This window comes from Chrysochloris asiatica, unplaced genomic scaffold, assembly GCF_000296735.1.
Source record: "Chrysochloris asiatica unplaced genomic scaffold, ChrAsi1.0 scaffold00098, whole genome shotgun sequence".
Taxonomy (NCBI): Eukaryota; Metazoa; Chordata; class Mammalia; order Afrosoricida; family Chrysochloridae; genus Chrysochloris; species Chrysochloris asiatica.
In genome coordinates, this window is record NW_006408616.1 from 7,542,190 (window position 1) to 7,562,356 (window position 20,167).

At 36.9% G+C, this 20,167-nt stretch overlaps 1 protein-coding gene across 1 annotated transcript in view; it reads right to left on the reverse strand.

Annotated features, from left to right (window-relative positions):
• Positions 1–20,167, reverse strand: part of ITPR2 (inositol 1,4,5-trisphosphate receptor, type 2) — a 707,773-nt gene that overhangs the window by 283,269 nt on the left and 404,337 nt on the right. Inside the window, exons 33-35 of the mRNA XM_006866982.1 lie at positions 17,051–17,241; positions 10,563–10,705; positions 6,111–6,219 (exon numbers count right to left, since the gene is read on the reverse strand). Of these exons, the coding sequence (XP_006867044.1) occupies positions 6,111–6,219; positions 10,563–10,705; positions 17,051–17,241 (443 nt within the window). The remainder of the gene's footprint in view (positions 1–6,110; positions 6,220–10,562; positions 10,706–17,050; positions 17,242–20,167) is intronic.

Genomic DNA, 20,167 nt, shown 5'->3' on the forward strand with positions numbered 1-20,167 from the left:
GATCGGACATTGTTTCGTTCTGCTGTGCATGGGGTCGCTATGAGTCGTTTCCGACTCAATGGCACCTGACAACAACAACATAGGCTATGAGAAATGACATCTAGAATGATGGTGCACAGCTTAACTGTGGCTATTAAGAATTACTCTTTAGGGTAATTTAAATGTGAATGGGTTTAGCAAAGATATCCCAGAGTCCTGATACCAAGCTATAGAATAAACACTGAACTGTTAACTAAAAGGTCAGCAGTCCAAAGCCACAGCCACTACTCAGAAACCTCACACAGACTGCGGGTTAGTGTGCTGGACTACAAAGTTGGTTTGAACCGCAAGGTTAGTGGATCAAGCTCAACAGCTGTTCCTCGCAAACTCTATACAGGGTTGCTATGGGTTGGAAGCAACTCAATGGTATTGAATAACAACAATAACATGATTCAGAACAAACTTGACTGCACTCAACAATAACCATTATATCCATGCTTTAATCCCAGAACTATGGCTATGTTACCTTACATAACAAAAGGGACTTTGCAGTTGTGAATAAATTAAATCTTGAGATGGTACTCTAGATTATCTGGTTGGGCCCTAAATGATTACAAGTGTCCTTAAGAGGAAAGCAGAAGTGTCAGAGTATGAGATGTCAGAATGGAAATGGGAATGTCACAGAGAGACTGAGGTAGAGAGAGAGATACACAGATATCCAGAGATTGGATGCCATTAGATTGCTAGCTTTGAAGATGAAGAATGAAACCTTAAAACAATGAATGCATGAGACCTTTAAAGTTAGAAAAGGGAAGGAAAGGAATTCTCCCCTCTCTCATAGTAGTGCCAATCTTCAAAACAAATTAAATAATACATTTGTGCTGTTTTCAGTCACTGAAATTTGGTAATTTGGTAATTTGTAATAGCAACAATCAGAAACAAATTAAATCATGAAAATAGGCCTATGTATTACATATACTGGAGTCCTGGCGTGGCACCGTGAGCTAATGCATCAGACTGCAAAGTCATTTGAACTGCAAGGTCGGTGGTTCAAGCTCACCAGCTGCTCCTAGGAAACCCTATACAGGGACGCTATGGGTAGGAATTGACTTGACAGCACTTAACAACAGCAACATTACTTATACTTCTGGACTCTTGGTATAGGATAAGCACTGGACTGCAAACCATAAGAATGGTGGTTCAAACCCACAAGTTCAACAATTCAAAACCAACAGCTGCTCCTCGGAAATGCTGTTCCTCAGAATCCTGCATAGGGTCACTGAGTCGGAATAGACTCAACATGACTTACCAACAACAACAACGTTATACTGCTGGAGTCCTGTGTGGCAGTGTAGGATCAGCACTGGACTGTGAACCACAAGTTGGCAGTTCAAACCCAACAGTTACTCCTTGGAAACCCAATACAGGGTTGCTACGAGTGAGAACCAATTTAACAACAGAACTTAAAAACAACAACATTATATCACTAGTGATAAGCACTGTTTGACTAAAATCCCAACCTAACTTGCAAAACAGTGGTTTTGACCAGTTTCTGAATCTTGTGACCCAATGCTATTCTACCACGGCTGGTGTGTCTCCCAGCTGTCCTCCACTGTCATGGACAATCAAGCACCAATCCTTTAAGAAGTATCAGCAGACACCATGTAGGGATCGTCCAGCCCCATACCTTTCTAAATGTATGTATTTAAATGGTGCTGTGGGTTCATGCACTGGACTGCAAGGTCAGTTTGAACTGCAAGGTCGGTGGTTCAAGCATACCAGCTGCTCCTTGAACACCCTATACAGGGTCACTATGAGTCAGAACGGACTGAAAAGCAGTTAATAACAACATCTATTATTGAATCCTGTGGTGGCATTATGGGTTAATGCACTGGACTACAAAGTCAGTTTGAACTACAAGGTTGATGGTTCAAGTTCAGCAAATACTCCTCAGAAACCCTATAAAGGGTTGCTATGAGTTGGAACCAACTTGATGACACTTAACAACAACATTGATTATGTTTTTCATTATAATCTCCTGTGGGAGAAGGGTCTCTATCTACTACCACTGGTAGAAATGGTTCTCATTCCAAAACACGTAGAATCAAAAAGTTGTCTAAAATGTGTAATTCTTTCAACTACAATTTTTGTCTTACTCTGTCTTTCACAACATGGCAACTGATAAATAATACTTAAAAATCTCATTTCAGGTTTTTTATTGTTGGTTAAATAAATACATAGCCATATTCTTTGTAATCTCTTAAATGTTTTCTGAGCCTTTACTTATTTTAGATACTTTGAGGGTACATAAAACATTATCCACACTCTGGTTTTATTAAAATGACCATCCACGTCCACAGCTGATTGCAACATTGAGCATGCATGTGAAATGAGTCTGTCATATAAACAAGTGACAGTGAATTATGTGGCAAATCATTTGCAAATCAGCCATGGCTCTGCCTATGAAATAATCCACAAAAGACTTGGATATAGAAAAGTTTGTGCAAGATGGGTACCAAAACAACTCGCAGAAGAGCATAAATAGAGTATTTGGATCTTGGCAAACAAAATTTGGACCGACACTGAAACGAAGGTAAAAGTTTCTTAAAAATAAACGTTACTGGTGACGAGACATGGATTCAGCACTGTGAGGCTGAGCGTTAACAGCAGAGTATGGAATGGAAACATCCTCAAACGCTGACCAAGAAAAAGTTCAAAAGTCAACCATCAGCTGGAAAATTGATGCTTATAGTTTTCTGGAATTCTCAATTGGCCAGTATTGGAACACTATCAGAAAAAAAGGTTAAAATATCAACAGTGCTCGTTACACTGAGATATTAACTGAAGAGCTAAAGCCTAAACTTAAAAGCAAAGGACTGCTATCCAAGGGCATAGTGATCTTACAAGACAACGCTTGTCTGCACACCTCTGCCCACACTGCTGACACTCTGCAAAAACATCATTTTGAGGTGTTAAAGTCTCCTCCCTCTACTCCTGATCTTACTCCATTGTACTTTCACCTGTTTACTCCCCTGAAAGCAGTCTTTCAAGGATGAAGTTTCACCTCCAATGAAAAAGTGCAGATTGCTGGTGCATTCATAGATTCTCACTCAGTTTAAAATATTTTTTAATAAGGGAATCCAAAAACTTGTTGACATATGGACAAAATGTATTGAAAAGCAAGAAGACTGCGTTGCAAAATTACGTATTTGTTGTTTCTACAAATTGATTAAAATAAATTCTACAGAGAGAGTACAGATAATTTTTTACTCACATGTGTATGTTCTATGTCTTAAAATACAGAGCCAAAAATAGGCTAGAGAAAGTATACCACAGGTTTTTATAGTATTATACAGTGTTGGTAGAATTTGTCTGTGAGTAATGAATAAGAATTCTGGGGAGTTCTGGCTTAAGCACAGACTATGTGACCTCAAGAAAGACACATAAACTCTCAGGGTCTCAGTGACATCATCTCTATAACCAAGAGGTGACAAAATACCCATAAACTCTCCTAAGTGTCATAAAAGAGATACAAAGGTTTTTGGTATTTTATTGATAAAGCAATCACTACTAGCTGAAACAACAGAAAAGTGCTACAAATTTTCTTCTCCACAAAGATGATGAGGCACGGTTGGATTTTAGAAAGTGAGAGAAAGGATTCCAGTTGTAGCAAGGTTCAATGGAGGAAAAACCCAAGGTGCTTTAGAGGTAAACTAAGCCACATGAATTTCTGCTGACAATGGATGAAGACGATATGGAAAAAAAAACCAGAGAGAAATATTATGGAAGTCTTAGAATGCCAAGGTAGTGCAAAGCCCATGAAAATTTCTTCTTCTAGGATCTCTTGCTGAGACGACTGCAGGAGCCCAGTAGATAGTAAAGGGGCCACCTTGGAATTATGCAATAGCATGGCCCTGGGCAAACAGTGCCATTCATTTCCATATACCTAGTGTCAGGTTCAATAACCTGCATTTAATAGTTGTTCTCAATATATGTGTTGGATGATGGAATGAACAACACTCCAAGTAACTTCTCCAGTCTTCACTTTTCCCTGCAGGCTGTGTCCTGGGGAGCCATTCACCTCATATCTGACGTGAATGGCGGTCACTGGAGCTGTGAAAACAGCAGTCTTGCCTCAGAAAGGTCTCAGATCTCAGACACTTAGGTGACAAGAGCTTTCTAGACAAGAGATAAAGAAAGTCTGAACTACAGTGACACCTGTGGAACTGAGAACAGGAAAACAGATGCCAACATGATGTATTTCCAGGCAGATTGGAAGATGCATTATAATGCTCTGGACTATTCAGAGTCAACTCTGACTTGATTTCCCCCCCCCCATTTTTCTTTAGAATAATTCAATAATTATCTGTTGCATTATAATTGGGAGGCTTGCCAAGTTGCTCATAACAAGCACAAAGTTACTTTTATCATAAATCTCATACTTCTTTAAAAAATTTATATTGACCCTATTTTTTCTATTTTAGGATCTGGCATTGCAGTCAAAAATCAAACAACCCACAGCAATATTTCAAGGAAATGGAGAAAACAAAACAAAAATCCCAAGGGACCTGAGATTTACTATTTTTAAAAGACATACCTATACCCAAAAGAGGCCTGGTAGAGTACTGGATTATGAACTTGGCAGCTAACCACAAGGCCAGTCACTTCTGCTCCCATAAAGATTTACAACCTTGAAAACCCTATACAGGGAAGGAGGCTATGAGTCGGAACCAACTCCACGGCACTTAACCACCAGCCACCATGTCAGAGAATATGGTGCTAAGAGTGCACTGACCACTTCCATTTCTGTAATTTGTTTTCCAAATATACTTTAAAAGATAAAAAGGACTAAAGCAAAGCAAAAGCCACTTTTATCATTGAAGCTAATGTCTGACTCAAGTGGAGCATTTTGAAGCAATGTCTCTTTTAATAACATCCAGTTTCCAATGCATTTATTTTCTAGAGAAGTGAATCAAAAATTAATACCACAATATTTTTAGAACTCAAGAGCATATATATACAATAATGAATAAAACAAAATCCTATCAGTTTTAAAGTTATCAGATGATTAGTACTTACAGAAAATAAACTGAAATTTATTAGGAAACAAAATACAAATCTGGTTTGATACTTAACATAAAAGTATAGCTAGCTAGCTAAAAAGACTTCCCTAGGTTTATATTTCATATTTAAATGTATCACCTTGGGTATTAAACATGCTGCTAGCTATCTCTTAATGAGCACCTGAACTGTCATTTTTAATAACAAGCTGACATTTATTATATATAAGTTGATATTTCACTGAAAATAATTTGTGCAACACATAAACTAACATAGATAAGAATATAACAGACTATTTCATTTATGAACATTTTTATTATATAACGTTGTCATAATAGTCTAGAAAATTACCATTGTTTGTTGTTGTTGTTAAGTGCTGTTGAGTCAGTGCCAACTCATAGTTACCATGTATCGGTGACCCTGGTGAGCTTGAACTGTTGACCTTGCAGTTCAAACCAACTTTGCAGGCCTGCACATTAATCCACAGCTCCACACCAGGACCATTAACATATATTTAATATAAAAAATCAACATAAACCTGAAAACATAGGCCATTCTTAATATGCAACAGAAAGTTATATATAATCTAAATATTGTGTTTTAGTTGCATCACTGTTAAATAAGGTGATTTGGTTCATGATGCTGTATGAGAAAAATATACATATCTAATATAAAATATAATAAATCAAATAAACTAAATATTTAGGCCATTCTAATCTTAATTATGTAGTCCTGGTGTGGCACTGTAAGATAAGGACTGGACCACAAGGTTGGTTTGAGCAGCAAGATTTGTGGTTCAAACATACCAGTTTCTCCTTGGAAACCCTATACAGGGTTTTTATGAGTCAGGTCCAACTTGATGGCACTTAACAATAACAACAATCTTAGTTATATCTCAATTCAAAGTAAGACAAGAGAGGAAAAACCTCAAATTAATTGACTCGTCTAAGTATACACATCATTAATATACAATCAAGTAATCATATATTAGTCTATTGTAATTCAGTGGTCACATTACTCTGAAAACGCACTATTATTTACAAATGATAAAATGAAAATTTTTTAAATACCTCTTCCACAAAGCTGTCTTTCTTCTCCAACATTTCTCGTAATGTCTGAAGGATTTTAATGCACAGTTTTTCTTCTTTCTCCATTAGTTTCTTTGTATGATTAATTAACCTTAGAGCAAAATACTAAATGTTAAATAGAACAGTGATTCCTCCGAAAGGTATATACAAACACACTAGAAGAAAAATATATCATACTATTATCTGAATATGAAGTAAACCAAATAGATGTTTTCAAAGTTTAAAAATAAAGGTGTCTATGATTTTGCAGCAAAACTTTTTTACTTATCCTGGTACACAACTGCTATATGGAAGGATAGAATGTAAGAATTGTGGCGTCACAAGTAGGGAATGGAAGAGTATTATCAAGGTCTAGACTTTTTTTTTTTTTTTTGCAATGATTACAATCCTCTCTGTGCATCATCATTCCACAGTATTTGCTTCTATTCCCTATGTTTTGTTTGTTTGTTTGTTTTTTGGGTAGGGGGAGATGTATTCAAAGACACTCAGGAATATATAATTATTTCAACAAGGATCTAGAGTTTTTATAAGAAATAAGAAACCACTGTTCTAAAGAACATGCAAAAATGACACTACAAGTATGTATAGGGAAGATGAAGCCGAGGCATGAGAATCAGACAAGAAATGAAGGTGTGCTAAGGATGAAGAAGCAATTTAGATGAAAAATAGCCACAGTTCGACAAAGAACATATGGAAAGTGGATAAGGTGAAGATCATAGACACCTGAGGTTTATATACTAGGTAAATAGATGGACAGTGGTAATTTGAAATGATACCTATTTCATGCTGAAAGAGCTGCACATGTGGAAGTTAGCAGTACTCTGAGTCTGGGCAGAGCATTATAAATCTATGTGGTCAGGTCTGTTGTTGCTGCTATGTACTGTCAAGTCAGTTCCCACTCACAGAGACCCTGTAAAGGGTTTCCAAGGAGCAGCTGGTGGGTTTGAACTGCCAACCTTGCAGTTAGCTGTCCATTGCTTATCCTGTAGTGCTACCACAGTAGAAGAGTAGCTTTTGAGTTCAATTTATACAGAAGCTCACATACACGTACCCATATGTTGGGTTATTTTTTGAAATCTCGTATTTTGATCATCAAAAAGTATTTGAAAGTCACTGATTTAACCCAAATACTATATGTTATATGAATACCTTTTATAGATATCTTAGCAACAGATCACTCATATTTTGCTTAATGTTTTAAATATGGTGAGTGAATTAAGTATTTTATCTTAGGAAGACTTAAAGAAAAGTCTTAGAAAAAAAAAATCAAAACAAATTTAAATTGACTACCCAAATTATTTTTATGCATGAGAGAAAGGGATAAAAGATGAGGTATTAGAGAGGCAAGCTATACTTTTCTTGCAAGGAAAACTTTCAAACAACTATTCTACCTGCTAGAGTTGACCATTGGAGTCCTGATATGGACTATACGGGGTCACTATGAGTCAGAACTGACTGGACAGCAACTATCAATAACAACAACAATTGTATATCAGAATACGTATTCTTATATTCCATATTCTTTTCTCTCTTTTTTTAAATTAGCTGACTGCCATTTCCTAGTTGATATGAAAATCCACGAATAAGTCATCCTCCACAGTTTCAAAATCACTCAGATTCTTCTTCAGAAAGGAGGAGTAGGTATTGATTTGAGTTCACTATCACTGGTCAATTTAAATTAACCCCCCCAGTTAACTAATTTTCTTCTCTTTTCTTATGAGACTAAGAGAACATACAAATTCAGATCCTTTCCTAGGGTCTATCTCTCACACTCTCCAGCAGACACATCTGTGTCAACAGGTTCCAAGAATTAAATTCATTTGAGAAAATAAGAAATCCTGCTTATACCTGGGATCTAAGGCATAGTCTCCATCTATGCTTTAGCATCTTCTCTTGATGCATTCTGCATCATTCAATAATTTACCCAGAGAAGCTTTCAATAACAAAAGTTGAGGCTTGAATTTTTTCTTCAGTTCCCCCAGCTTGAGAAATGCTGAGTGTGTTCTTCCTTTTGGTTTTTGAGAAAAGATTGAAGTTATCAAGGACTTCATTCTTCTTGGATCAACTATCAACATCCTTTTCCTCCACCTGGATGTGGGTTCTGCAATATACTTCCACTATCATACCAATGTGGCTTCTCTCTTTAGTTTGCCTTCAGCACAAATCTTCTGAGTTGCTTTGTATTACCTTTTCATAGCACTGTGTTTTTAAGTTGAAAATGAGTGCTAGCCAATGAACATTTCTGCAGTGATAGAAATGTTCTATATCGGTACTATCAGAGTGACCAGCCACATGTGACTATTCAGCACTTGAGATACAGCAAGCATAATTAAGGAATTGAATTTTTATTTAACTAGCCATATGTGGCTAGTAAGGACTGTATTGACTGCCTAGTTATAGAATTATGGGTTGGCAAACCTTTCCTGTAAATGTTCAGAGAGCAAATACTTCAGACTTTGAAAGTTATACAGTGACTGTGCAACCAGTCAACTCTACCATTGTATCAAGGAAGCCGCTTTACAATAAATGAATGAACATGGTTGTATTTCAATAAAACTTTATTTACAAAATGGACAGTGAGCTCAATTTAGCTTACAGGCTAGAGTTTCAAAGCTCTGTTCCACACTATCAGTTCTTAATAATATCTGTGGAATCATATTAAATTCCTGGAGTTAAAATTCTCCAATTTATAATCCACATTAATTCAGTTTTTATATTGAATTACTAAGCAATATCTCAACTCAAATTTTTCTTCTAATGTCCTCCATAGTAATCAGTTTTGCACAACCTGGGCCTCTTTGTTTTAGAACTCTAGAGTTCTTATAATAAGAATCTTGGTACGGTGCTGCGGGCTAATGCATCTGCATTAACTGCAATGTCGGTTTGAACCACAAGGTCAGTGGTTCAAGCTCACAAGTCGCTCCTTGGAAACCCTATGTAGGACCACACTATAAGTCAGAACCAACATGATGGCACTTAACAACATCAACATTACAAGACTAGCACTTGCCCACACAAACACATTCTTCCCAGACCCACTTGGTTATATTGGGTGCAGAGTCAAGAATCTGATTCTGGCCCCAATATGGAAATTATACCTATTACCTTCAACATGATCCAAATCTTCTTTTATCTCCCAAATGAGCTTTCACTGGTAAGAGAGGAAAGCACTTTTTCTGTTCCCTCGTCACTCAATTTCTACCTCAAAATATCACAGTGAAACAAGAGGTTTCTAGACCTCTTTTAATAATATCTTCAATCCAGGAAGTAGTGTAGTGGTGATGGGAATTATCTAGGAGATTAGCAGTCCTGTCTAACTCTCCACCCAAATATTCTCCCCAGGAAGACCAGGGTCTTCTACTTGGCTATCTTCAGTCTCCATGTGATTACTCACAACTCTATCAATGAAAGGCCGCCCCTACCCTCACATAAAAATGTCTCTTCTCTCTAGAGTTACTTATAAAATTCTCAAAGCAGATTATACTTACAGCTATTCCTTGATAATTTTCACCTACCATTAAAATGAAAATATCCTAGGGTATATTTTATTAGCTGTTGTGGCTCTGTAGGATCATCACTGTTCTGCAAATCCACCAGCTGCTCCTTGGAAACCCTATATAGGGTCACTATGAGTCAGAATTGACTCCATGGTACTTAACAACAACAACAACAACAATAGTATATTGGAGTCCTGGTATGGCACTGTAGAATAAGCACAGGTCTGTAAGATCAGTTTGAATCACAAGGTCAGTGGTGCAAACCCACCAGGTGCTCCTTGGAAACCTTGTACAGAGTCATAACCAAGTGGCTGTCACTGAACAACAGTACAGTAGATCTCCACATCAAGAAAAAAAAGAAAGAATGAAAAAGCTAAGAAAAGTAAATAAATAAAAGAGCTGCATGGCTGAGCTCTGGGTCTGAGATTTTGCTGTTCTTTACCTGAAGCACACATGAGCCTCATCCTTCTCAGCCCTAAAATAGAATTGATTTCTTAGTCTCAACAGGGTGTTTGTTCAGATTAGATAAAATTACAGTAAACAGATAGAACAGTAACATACATGGTGAGACCTCTATGTACATGCTAGTTTTCCTCCCTTTCTCTCTATGCTAATGAGAATCAATGACCTTAAGCAAGAATCTTTTAAAACATCACACTCAAGACTTATAGAAAGGAATCAGAACCAAAATATTTTGTGTGATATTTTGTGCCTAACAATGACACATTTTAATTTCAGTACATTTTAGTAAACTAAAGCGACTTGAAAGTTTCAAATGCCTCAAATTAATAATTTTGGATTTTACTTATTAACATGGACTGTATACATTGAACATACTTTGTGGCCTGTCTTTATGTATCAACAGAATAAAAAGCCAGCACGGTAGAGTCCCTCCCTGTTGGATGACACTTGCTGAATCCCAGACTTCTGCACTTACTTGGACATGAAAGCGCCACATCTTATTCTTGCATCACTTCCCTCTGGAAACAGTAGTTCTGGACTGTACAACACATCCACCAGCACTGAGAACTCAGCCTGCATCATGGGGCTGAACTGCTGCTCCAGAGAGGCCACTACATCCTAAGGAACAGAGAATAAGAGAACCACATGAAGACTTAGTCAGATTTCACCTTCTGGAGAAATGACAAACTTAAAACTACTAAAAATGAGAGACGGGAGTTCCAGAGAAGATGTGCCCTGCCCTCCCATGTAACTAAATGTCTATGCTTTTAGTATACTCTGGTTTTATGTACAAATAGTGCCTGAATCTCTGCTTTTTAGCATAGTGGTTAAGAATCAGGCTGTGAACCGCAAGGTAAGCAGTTCGAAACTACCAGCTGCTCCGCGGGAGAAAGATGAGGCTTTCTGCTCCCGTAAAGATTTACAGCCTTGGAAACCCTGTTCAGGGTCGCTATGGGTCGGAACCGACTCGAAAGCACTTAACAACAACAACAAAAATAGTTAACGAGGAACGAAGAGCCTTTTGATTTAGAAAGATACTAGTATACATCCAAAAAGACCAAAGGTCAGTAAAACCTCTGTTACAATCTCTGTAGGAGCTACAATTGTAAAGGACATATTACTAGTATACATCCAGTTGGGATAAGTTGGGGCATGCTTGAAAGTATTTTTATTTTCAGGTTAAGAAAATCTTTCATATGTGTCACTGGACGCTCAGAACAATTTCTTCAAATAGAGAATTCCCAGATATGTTATTTAAAGCAGTATTAATACTATAGAGATATTTAGTCACATTTGATAGTATTTCAAATTACACTTTTGGTCACTGGCCACACAGCCTTTCTCTGCCTTCTTCCTTTCTATCAGAGTCACAGTGCTATTTCTGAATCAGGGACAGTGATCCCTACCAAACCTGGGTAGAGATGAATTCCTTTAAACCAGTCATGAAGATCACTTGTCTTTCCAACAATCAGCCTAGGTAATCATATGTGATGTCGTAACCGAAAAAAAAAAAAAAAACGACAGAGCATATGTGGTGGGGGAACTAGGAAGGATATTTTCCCAAAAATATAGACTACTCTCAAGACAGATTGAGAACAGGAATCCAAAATTTGCGATAGCCACTATGTGATCTTTGGAGACCATTCTGAAAGTAAAAGAGCAAAGGTCAAAAAATCAGATCATTAGAGCCCTGAACTCTTCAATCTGAAAAATTAACAAACTAAATAACCCAAACTTTAGGTTATTTCCTATGTAAAGGTACATATATTCTTTATTGTTGAAACCACTTTTAGTGGAATAGTGTACTAATGATAGCTGAAAGGAACCTTACTGATATGTTTCTCAAATGAACTGTTGTTGTTGTTAAGTGCCATCGAGTCGATTCTGACCCATAGCGACCCTGTACAGGGTTTCCAAGGAGCAGCTGGTGAGCTTGAACCACAGACCTTGCAGTTCAAATGACTTTGCAGTCTGACGCAATAGCCCACAACGCCACCCCAAGGCATGGATATTTTACTGAACTTTGTCTAATGATTAAAACATCCCCTTTTCATTTTTAAAATAACTATTTTAGCACTTTATTCACCCATACATCATGGCATGTTTTTTTAGACAGATAACCAATGGCAACAAGTTTTTCTCCGCTACAGCCTTGCTTAATTTCTCATAGCCAGATTTCATGCCTTCTCTCATGTTTAACTCTTTCTTGCCCTTTTAGAAAAAGTGGATCTTCATAATTCAACTGCTCTAAATAAATTCTCTAAGAAATTTCTGCTGACAATTAAAAGAGGCTAGCAGGAATGAAATAACATAAAGGGGGAAACTAGATATAACATAAAGATGGAAAGATTATGACTATAAAATTTGACCATAGTTAATAAAATGACACTAAAAAATGTACCAAAATTCTTTGGGTGATGTATGGTTAACACATTTGACTGAAAACCAAACAGTTGATGGTTCAAGTCTACCCACTAAAACCTCATAAGAAAGGCCTGAAAATCTACTTCAAAAATCTCAGCCATTAAAAACTCTTACGAATCATCATACTGAAGGAACTCAACTTGGGAGGTTTTGTGGGGGATGGCTAGGGGAGTAGGGGGAGTTTCATTTAACTTTTATTTAGAAAAGTTATAAATAAAATCTTGGTTTACAATGGGGAAAAAAAACACCCTTACGAATCATAGTTCTGCTCTGACATACAGCAGTTATCATGATTCTAAATTAAACTCAACAGCAATTGGTAGGGGTAAAAATGTTCCTAATTTTCAGATATTTTTTCATTTTCATTTCATTTACTCAACAAACTGCTCCCAGGAGGTAAATCCTGCCTTCATCCCTTATTTTAATCATGCAGAAACAGAATAATCTAAGACTTTGTTTCACCCAGATATTGATATAACAAATCACATGGACTTGCAGTGGGACTTAGACTTAAATTCCTAGAACTATCCTTAACATATACTTGCCATTTGTTAATAAATATTAGTAATCATTATCATCAGACTGCTGATGTGGCACTGTAGGATCAGCACTGGACTGTGAACCACAAGGTCAGCAGTTCCAACCCACCAGCTGCTCTTTGGAAATCCTATACAGGGTTGTTATGAGTCGGAACAAACTCGACAGCACTTAACAACAACAACAATCATTATCATTGAACACAAGTTAGCTGCAATGATCACCCTGTTGTCAAATTCAGTGATTACTTTTCTGTCCTTGCATTTTACACACTTGTTCCTCATCTTGAAACCCTTTGTTCTCTTAGCTTTTGTAACAATGCATTTTTTTTTTTTAATTTTCCACCTATATCCTGGCCATTCCTTCACCAACTCCTGTTAGCTTCTGGTCGTTTTCTTGTTTCAATGTACACTTAGTTATGAGGGCTCACATCTAATACTAGGGCATTAATCCTATCTATAAGCTGAAAACTCCCAAATTTTTATCTCCAGCCTAGCATCTTTCCTAAAAGCTCCAAGCTCATATATCTAACTGCAAGGTTGCTATATCCACTTGGGTATCTAAATAGGCATCTTGAGTTTTTAATTCCCAAAGAGAACTTTTGATTCCAACTCACCCCCAACTCTTTCTTCCACATTCTTTCCTAGCTTAGCAAATGATACCATCATATCAACTCCAGTATCATCCCGGCATCTTCTTTACTTCACCCATAACTCATTCAAGCAACTCACCAGATCCTATTGACCCTACACCCACATATGCATACATATGCAATTCATCTGCTTTTCTCCATTTTATTGGTTCCTCCTTAAGCCAAGACACCATCACCTTTTGCCTGAATTAATGCAACAACAACTTAATAGGACTCACAGTCTTTATGCCTGGACCTGTGCTAAAAATTGCCAAAGATTTACTATCACACTAAGAATAAAATCCAGATGTCTTTCCATATCACTACACAATATATCTATTTATCTTATAATACTTTCTTCCTTTGTTCACTAAACTCTAGCTGTAACTGACTTCTTTGTAACTTAAATTCAGTAACTTAGTTCCTGGATAAGAGCCTTTATGGAGTTCTGGTGTAGTTCTGTAAGATAAGCACTGGATTGCCAACTGAAAGGTTGTTGGTTTAAACCCACTAGCCACTCCTTGGAAACCCTATAAAAGGTTGCTCTGAGTTGGAACTAACTAAACAGCACTTAACAACAACAAGAACAAGGGCCTTTATATTTATTGTTTCCTCTTCCCTAGAACTTGCTGTCTCCAGATTTTTGGCTAGATAATTCCTTTTCATTATTTGGGCCTCAAGTCAAATAACTACTCAACTCAAAGACTCTCTATAGTATCAACTCCCAGCAAGTCTCTATCTTATAAACCTGCTTTATTTTATTCATACCAACTTTAATTAGCTAACATCGCCATTCATCTCACAGAGTCCTCTCAATTCTTCTTCATTCCTAGTGTGGCACTGTAGGATAAGCACTAGACTACTTACCACAAGGTACTCCTCAGAAATCCTATACAGGGTTGTTATGAGTCAGAACCAACTCAATGTCACTTAAGAACAACAACATCTCATTTCTTTAAAGATGTTAGCATGTAAGTTTCATGAAAAGTACAGACTGTCTGTCTTGCCCAGGGCTCTGTCTCCAGCAACACAGTGCTGGCATAGAGTATGCACCAAATAAATATTTATTTAATGAGTTAGCTGCCAACACTGTGTTGAAATAAATATACGGCATACCTTTTTCTTGGCTATTTGAAACTACTATCCACCTATCCTTGCTGAAAGATTCTTCCTTGACTCTCATAAACCCCACATTTCTCTTCTTTCTGATCCTGCTTTTCTTCTTTCCCTATCTGATCACTCTGCCCATTCCTGGCTTCTAATGGGTGTTCTTTTGTTCCCATTGCTATACTCTGTCATCAATACCATCCACTGTCCTCACTCTAAATATTTCTTCTAAATATAGATTTACATTTCAGTGCATTAAGTAGCCTAATTTAGCATACTTTCAATGGTCATCGCCATTCATCTCACAGAGTCCTCTCAATTCTTCTTCATTCCTCTTATTGCAGTCTTAATCATATCACTTTTGTTCTAGTCATCAGAGCCATTGTAAACACATACCCGCTTTCTACTTCTATCCAAGAACAGCCTTGTCTGTGAACCTGCGTCCATTATTTTCTGCAATATCTGTTCATTTCATTTGCAACACAGCCTCCTTACTGAAGCGTTTCAGTAACTCTTTACTAATATGTCCTGTAGTATCTCCCCAATAATCCTATCCTACAAAATGAAAGCCTGATTACTCATTCATAATTACATTTTCCCCCAAATTTTTAATGATTGATGACCTTCAAGTTCCCCCTACTATCTGACTCTAACTTGTCTTTTCAATATTAACATAACTCTTTCCTATTAAAACTTTGAACCTCAAGCAATTAATCTACAAGTGATCCCTAATAATATTTAGTATTTCTGAAGTATATCTTGTGACCATTGTCCAGGACCAAAAGTTTCCTTAATTTTCTCCATGAAATATTTTGCTAATTACACAGATGGAAAGATACTTCCTTTCTCCATATAGCACTCAATGTGCCAAAATGTACAGTTTAAAGGAGCCCTTTTGGCTCTCTGAGCAGCACCATGGCGGTCGGCAAGAACAAGCGCCTTACAAAAGATGGCAAAAAAGGAGCCAAGAAGAAAGTGGTTGATCCATTTTCTAAGAAAGATTGGTATGATGTGAAGGCACCAGCTATGTTCAATATAAGAAATATTGGGAAAACACTAGTCACAAGGACACAAGGAACCAAAATTGCATCTGATGGACTTATGAGTCGTGTTTTTGAAGTGAATCTTGCTGATCTGCAGAACGATGAAGTTGCATTTAGAAAATTCAAGCTAATAACTGAGGATGTTCAGGGCAAAAACTGCTTGACCAACTTCCATGGCATGGATCTTACCTGTGACAAAATGTGCTCCATGGTCAAAAAATGACAGACCACGATTGAAGCTCACGTTGACGTCAAGATTACAGATGGTTATTTACTTTGCCTGTTCTGTGTTGGTTTTACTAAAAACCACATTCGGAAGATATCTTATGCTCAGCACCAATAGGCCCGTCAAATCCGGAAGAAAATGATGGAAATCATGACCCAAGAGGTGCAGACAAATGACTTGAAAGAAGTGGTCAATAAACTGATTCCAGACAGCATTGGAAAGGACATAGAGAAGGAGTGCCAATCTATTTACCCTCTCCATGATGTGTTTGTTAGGAAAGTAAAAATGCTGAAGAAGCCCAGGTTTGAGTTGGGAAAACTCATGGAGCTTCATGGTGAAGGAAATAGTTCTGGGAAAACTAGCGGAGATGAGACAGGTGCTGACGTTGAACAAGCTGATGGCTATAAACCACCAGCTGAAGAAACTGTTTAAAATTCAGACTTTTAATGGTGACAAATAAAAGATCTTATCTGTGATAAAAAAAAAAAAAAAGCATGAGTGGGATACTGTACAAGTAATAATGCTTGGAACATACTGGCCAAAAAGTCATGAATATTTATCATATAAATTTTTGGTAAATTACTTTATCATATTGTATTATTAACAGTATACTATTATTTTGATATTAAGGAACACTACAATATCATCAAAACACATTAAATAATAATGCCCTGGTGTGGGACTGTGAGTTAGTGCACTGTACTGCAAAGTCACTTTGAACCAAAGATCAGTGGTTATGCTTACTAGCCGCTCCTGGAAAACCCTACACAGTCACTGGGGTCAGAACTAATTCAATGGCACATAACAATAACAATAACTTCTACCTGGAAATTTATGTTTTTAAATTCAGGTAGAGGTGGTAGGGAGCTGCAAAGCCTAAATCAACCCCAAATCGAATTTTATATTTTTTTAACCATTTTTTGTTTGTGTGTTACATATTTTTAAAATTATAATTTGGAAAATATTAATGTTATTATTTCATATTCTTATTATACCTGTAACTTTTCAATTATATTTCTATAATCCCAAGCAGGCCCTCCAAGAGCTTCCTTAAAGCGTGGTCCAGAGCGAGCGGATAGTCTCCAACCCATGGCTGCTCTTTGTACCATGTTTGAATGACTCTTCATGAAGAGAGTGTTGACTTGGCTGTCCAAATCCACTGGAATGGCAATTCCACGATTCTTTGCTGAAAAAGAAAGATTTCAGTTTAATTTGTCTTCTTAAACAATGTCAAGAATTTAACTGTGAATCTCAAAAACATGTGTCAATTACACCAGGCTATGATTCTTAGTGACTTGGCAACTATGCAATGAAGCAACTTGCGAGTTATGATGTAATTATCCTCCATGGTGTAATCTGATGTGATCAGCCAATCAATTCTAAGGGGAATATGGTGGGATACAGCACTCTTAGCTTACAATGCTGATATGGTACAAAGGGTGTTTCTCTGGGATTTGTCCTGCATGAACTTTTTTCTCACAAGAGATAAAGAAGAGAGAAGTGAATAGAAAAAGAGAGACCACCACAAAATAAGAGGCCAGAATGGAGCACATTCTTTGAGTCCAGCATCCCTTAGCACTGAGAAGAACGTCCTACACCCAGGAGTAGATTGATACCAAGACACATGAAGATCTCCAAGGAATGTTGGACTCACAGATACTAAAGGGACTCAGGACCTTTCCTCAGTGTTAACAGGGAGAGAAAGCCTTTCCCTAGAACTAGAGTTCTGAATTAGACTTCTATCCTTCTAAACTGTGAGAGAATAAAGTTCTCTAAGTTAAAAGTCATCCTCTTGCGTTACTTCAATGATAGCAGCACTACATAACTAAGACACACATGATTAAAACATCTGTAAAAACAAAGACGAGTTTGAAAAAGAAAAATATCAAATCTTTAAACTCTGCCATTAAGTCATTATGCAGAACTTCAAATGCTTTTAGCCTGAAAGTATTTCAATTCTCAATGCCAATTAGTAAATTGGTTTCTTTAAACATTCAAGAACTTACTTGATTTCTTGATGATTAATGCTTGAAACACACTTCATACAGCATCAATATAGAAACACATTGTGTAACAACCAGGAATACTAGTACCTTCTCTAACGGCCCCCAATAAAACATTAAAAAAGAAACAAAAACACAAGAATTCAGACAGAAAACATGCGAAAAATCCTGCCTCGCTATTCATTAATTTAATTGTAGGTTATGCATATCTATGTGCATGTGTGTGCACAGATACCTGTATGAAACTGCAAGTGGTACAAATATGAGTAGAAGTTAAAAACTTGAATGTTAAAAAAAAAATTCCTTGGATAATGGCACACAAAACATACTCTTCTTCCTAGAGCCACTGAAATCTACGTTTTAATAGAACAAAATATGAGAATGCCTGTCATAAGCAAATTAAGAATGTTGAGGCATTATTACTACACAGGATGGCGATGGGATTAGTCTATCACAGAAGAAATTGTCAAAGAAGATATTAGAGTTAGACCAGGTCTTACCAAGTTCATAATCATCCAGTACAACAAGTGGCAGTGGGATGTGGGGAATCATCTGGGAAACTCATTAAAGAACAGCATCTGGATAGCTGGGAAGGTAAGGCCCTCCTCTGTCTGACTAGCATAAACAGAGTAGTTGGTAGCAGCTTTATCCCCAGAGGAAAAAGCTAAAGAAATGTTCTTTTAAAAAAGTGGAATACCTGCCTGGAAAGAATGCCAAATGAAGGTGTTAGAACCTGGCAGAGAAACAGAGCAAACTTTGAATTAATTCCAAAGTTCCTCATCAAATAAGGGAAGGTATGGGAGAAAGAGGAAATAGCTCCAACAGAAGAGAAAATATGTTCAAGGCTCCAACCGCCAAGCAACCCTTTCGTATTTCAACATTTGCTGGTATTTCCAACCTGTCTCTGCTTCAGTAATACACACACACACATACCTTAAAGTAAAGTTTGCTTATCTTTTGTTCATCCCCTTAGCCAGAACTCAGTATTTGTCCTGTTATTTATAGAATTCTGGAGGAGAAATAGACTTCAGAAGTTACAGAGGAAACCCAAGCCAGACACTCTTGCCAGCCACCCACACGAGTCATTACAGAAATCTTGACAATTATAAGCACATATACAAGTGTCACAAGGGAAAATAGAACCATAAGGAATAATTAACCCCACAAAAACTGAGAAGATTCAGGGAAAATGAGGAAAATGTTTAAATGATCCTAATTATTGTCCTTAGAAATATTGGAGTAGATATGGCATCCAAACAAATGAAAAAGAATTCTTGGAAATTAAAATATGATTCAAAAATAAACATTTAAGAAATTGGCTGAGTAACAGAAAAAATGAACAAGACCAAATTGGTAATCTGGAAAGAAAAAAAAAAAATAACTAGGAATAACAAGGAATTTTCTAGAACATAGAAGATCAAAAGATCAAAATAGAAAATAAAGTAAAAAGATTATGCAACAGATAGAAATTCCAGAATAAAATAGCAGAGAAATGAAGGAAAGAAATGATTAAGAACAAGACACAATATTCCCTGAGCTGAAAAACATGAGGCAGAGTCAAAAACTACCCACACTCTGGCTATAGAATTTATTTTAATCAACTTTTACAAAAGACAAATATATCCTTTTTCAACATAATCTCCTTGCTTTTCAATATACTTAGTTCATCCGTAAACAAGCCCTCATATTTCCTTATTTAAAAATGTTTTAGGCTGAGCTGCAAGCCACAAATGCACCACTGTATACACTTCTTCATCAGAGATGAATCTTCATCTCTTGAAAGACCACTTTCACAGGACCAAACACGTCTGGTGCAGCAAGATCAGAACTATAGGGAGGATGCTTTAAGACCTCAAAAGAAAGATTTTGCTCCTTGACTGCCTTATGAATATTAGTTTCCCTTGCCTAATATTGTAAAATAGACACTTGAGTGGGATAGAAAGGAATGTTGGGAAACATGATTAGAGAAAACTTGTAAGCTTGCCTTCAGCCTATAACAGATTGGAATACCTAAAAGGGGTTCTACAACTTACCCATTGAAATAGGCCTCGGGCAAAGCCTTTACAGAGTATAGGACCTTAGATGGTATCTAAGTCCCATCCACAACCT